This window comes from Leptonychotes weddellii, unplaced genomic scaffold (assembly GCF_054177405.1).
Source record: "Leptonychotes weddellii isolate Sample4059 unplaced genomic scaffold, ASM5417740v2 HiC_scaffold_20724, whole genome shotgun sequence".
In the NCBI taxonomy this organism is placed as follows: Eukaryota; Metazoa; Chordata; class Mammalia; order Carnivora; family Phocidae; genus Leptonychotes; species Leptonychotes weddellii.
The window spans coordinates 1-2,932 of record NW_027794206.1 but is presented as its reverse complement, the minus strand read 5'-3'; the positions used below and the strand labels follow the sequence as shown (position 1 = coordinate 2,932).

The window sequence follows — 2,932 nt, the reverse complement described above, 5'->3', positions numbered from 1 at the left end:
CACAAAATGGCACGTTTACAGACACACAAACACACACGTGCATGCACAGACCCACCACAGACACGGATGCACACAAACCCGCAGTCACACAGGCATACACACGCGTGAGCACACACACACGTGCACACACACAGACACAAACATGTACACACATATGTACGTACACACACGGACACATTCACACAGGCCCACAGAGAGTCACACAACAGACACACACACACCAGCGCACACACTCACACACACACAGCTCAGGAACAATAAACAGAGCTTACTGCCAAAGGCCTGGGCCCAGCCCCGATCGGGGTGCTGGAGTGCCCTCCCTGGACTCTTGTAGACACCAGGCCAGCTCACCTTGGTGATGAAGTCTTCCTGGGAACACAGCTTGTCAATGTAGCTCAGGAGACCCGGGTCCGGGTAGGTCGTGGCCTCATCCTGCTGTGGCTCCTTTCCGTCCTCTCCCCATTCACCTGCTGGCCCCCCCGGGGCTGAGTGGCCAGGCCCCAGGAGCCCTTCCATGATGTCCACGTACTCTCTCACGGCCTCAGGGGGGATCTCCTTGGGCGCCTTGTTCTCCAGGGGCCGTGGGGGTCTGTGTGGCTGCAGGTGGGAGGGCTGGGCCCTGGAACCCGCCTTCCTGCGAATGCACGCTGGGGCAGAGCGGGAGGAGGGAGGGGGCGTGAGGGGCTCCAGCAGTGCATCGGGACGGCAGTGTTTGGGGGACGCTGGTGTCAGTGGGGGATGGGTCACGGCCACCCGAGGCCACAGGCACCGTGGGACAGGCAGAGGGGAGAGGAGGAGAGTCTCAGAGCAATATGTGTGAGCAAGTGTGGACCCGCCGATCCTCCAAGGGTCTCCCCACAGCCCACTCTCCCGGCAGACTTTGTGTTGGGTCCCCTAACAGGAGGGGGGAGAGTAGTGAAGAAATTCACCCGGTCAACACCTGTCCTGACAAAGGGCAGCTGAGGCCCCAGGCTCTTGGTGGCCGTTCTGGTCAAAAGACCAATGTCCACTTGAAGGAGAAGACCCATATGGGGACAGTGGCCTTCCCTCGGTCCCCGCTGCCATGGGCCACCAGCTGCCATGGAACATGGGGGCCGTACCTGGCTGTGGGCCCGCTTCCGGGGCTGGGGGCCCCCGTGGCTCAGGCTTCGGCGGAGCTGGAGGAGGCAGGCCCTGGGCCACCTTCAGCCACTGCAACTTCTGAATCTGCATCTCCTCCTCCAGCTCAAACTCCATGAACCTGGGGGTGAGGAGGCCCGGGCCGCACTGAGGAGGGGACCCGGCCCTGGAGCCCGCAAAGCCAGCAGCCGGGTGAGGAACCGGGAGAGGCAGTGCCTTGGAGGGGCGGCCGTGGCCCCGGCCACCAAGGAGGCAGCCGGCTGGCTGTCCAGCACATCCCCTCCACAGCCCCCTCGGAGGGAGTCCCACCCCAGGGGAGGGGGTCTCAGGATCTCCCAGCCCTTCCCAAGACCTTCCCATGGAGGCAGGGCTGGGTCCCGATCAGGGGAGGGTGGAACTCCCAGGGAGGTAGGCGAGGGTGGCCCTCTGTGGTGAGCATCAGCACAGTCAGACCCTGCCCTCGGCCCGGCCCTCACAGCCACCAGCCCCGGGCCAGAGACCCCGACTCACTTTCCTGCCATCTCGTAGTAGATGACGCGGTCGAAGTTGCTTCTGCGCTGCCATTCCTGCACGGCCCGCCACACTCCCTCCTCCAGCGTCATCGTGGGCTTCAGGCGGGCCAGGGACCGCAGCACCGGGCTGCAAGCCGTCGGGGTCAGGGGCCGGCTGCAGTCCGTCACCCCCAGCCTGCCCCGCTCCTCTGGAGCCCGCGTCCCCCCCGCCCCCAGCATGACCGCGTGCTGGCAGGTGACTGCCCGCAATGAGCCCAGGCCTCTGCAGGAAGTGCCGTCGCCCCGTGTTCAGGAGGGACCCCAGATGCCACGGCCAGGCCTGCCGGGTCACAGCTCAGCAGGAGGGATCCCACGCCCTCACCCCTTCACCAGCTCTGCCCCCTCCCCTTCTGACTGGAATCCTCCGGGACAACGAGGGTGGGGCCGCACGCGGCCTCCGCTGGGCCCTGCAGGTCCCGAGCCTCCTCTGATGTGCCGGCCCCGGCCATGAGACGCCCCAGCCTGTGTTCCCAGGAGACAGGATGACAGAGAGCCCGGCACCCAAACCGTGGCTCCTCCTCTGACACCGGGACCCTCTCTGCCTGTGAGTGCCCCCCGAATGTCACCGTGATGCCTCTGGAAGGTAAAGGTTGGCTGGACTCCCCGAGGGTTGGGGTTCCGCTGAGGTGGGTGACTGAAAGGTGTCCTGGACCAGAACGTGTCTTCCCAGAGCACGGACCCGGCCCCACACCTTCCTCCCAGCGCCCCTGGAGCACCGCCCCGTGTGCGCACCCCAAGGTCGTCCTGCGTGAGAGCTGCAGGAGAGCGGAGGACACTCACATGAGGAAGCAGGAGAGAGCTTCTGCATCGGGGCTCTGCGGGAGGTGCCTCCGGGCCAGCGACTTGAAGCGCTGCCAGCGCCTGAAGTTCTCGCAAACACTCTTGGGGTTACAGGAGTCCTCGGGCGAGGCCGTGGTCGGGCTCCTGGCCAGGCTGCCCTCCCTGGAAGCTCCGTGAGGCTGTGGCCCGGCGTCCACTGGGGGCACGATGGGGGCCGGCTGGGCAGCCAGGGCCGGGGCTGGGGCTGGAAGGCCTGGGGCCAAGCCTCCCTTGCCAGCCTGGGGGCCCCCAAAGGCCGAGGCAGGCATGCTGGTCTCCAGCACAGAGGCTGCCACGAAGAGGGGTGCGGGACATGAGGCACCCCCACAGAGGGCCCCTGGAGCACTCCAGCTGAGGGGGGCCTGAGTAAGGACAATGGTCTGAGTCTGGGGTGTCTCCGAGGACCCCCGTTCTGACCTGACCTGGACAATGACATTGCGGGT

The 2,932-nt window shown here is 65.8% G+C and overlaps 1 protein-coding gene across 1 annotated transcript; it reads right to left on the bottom strand.

The window, feature by feature from the left end:
• Window positions 1-221: 221 nt before the first annotated feature.
• LOC102736355 (NUT family member 2G-like) lies at window positions 222-2,874 on the bottom strand (the record flags this gene model as incomplete). The annotated part of the gene is made up of 4 exons (XM_081810237.1): window positions 2,451-2,874; window positions 1,630-1,758; window positions 1,101-1,240; window positions 222-647 (listed from the first exon to the last, which is right to left on the bottom strand). Coding segments are annotated over exons 1-4 (1,003 nt in total), but the record flags the coding sequence as incomplete, so codon positions are not given.
• Between the last annotated feature and the right edge of the window lie 58 nt (window positions 2,875-2,932).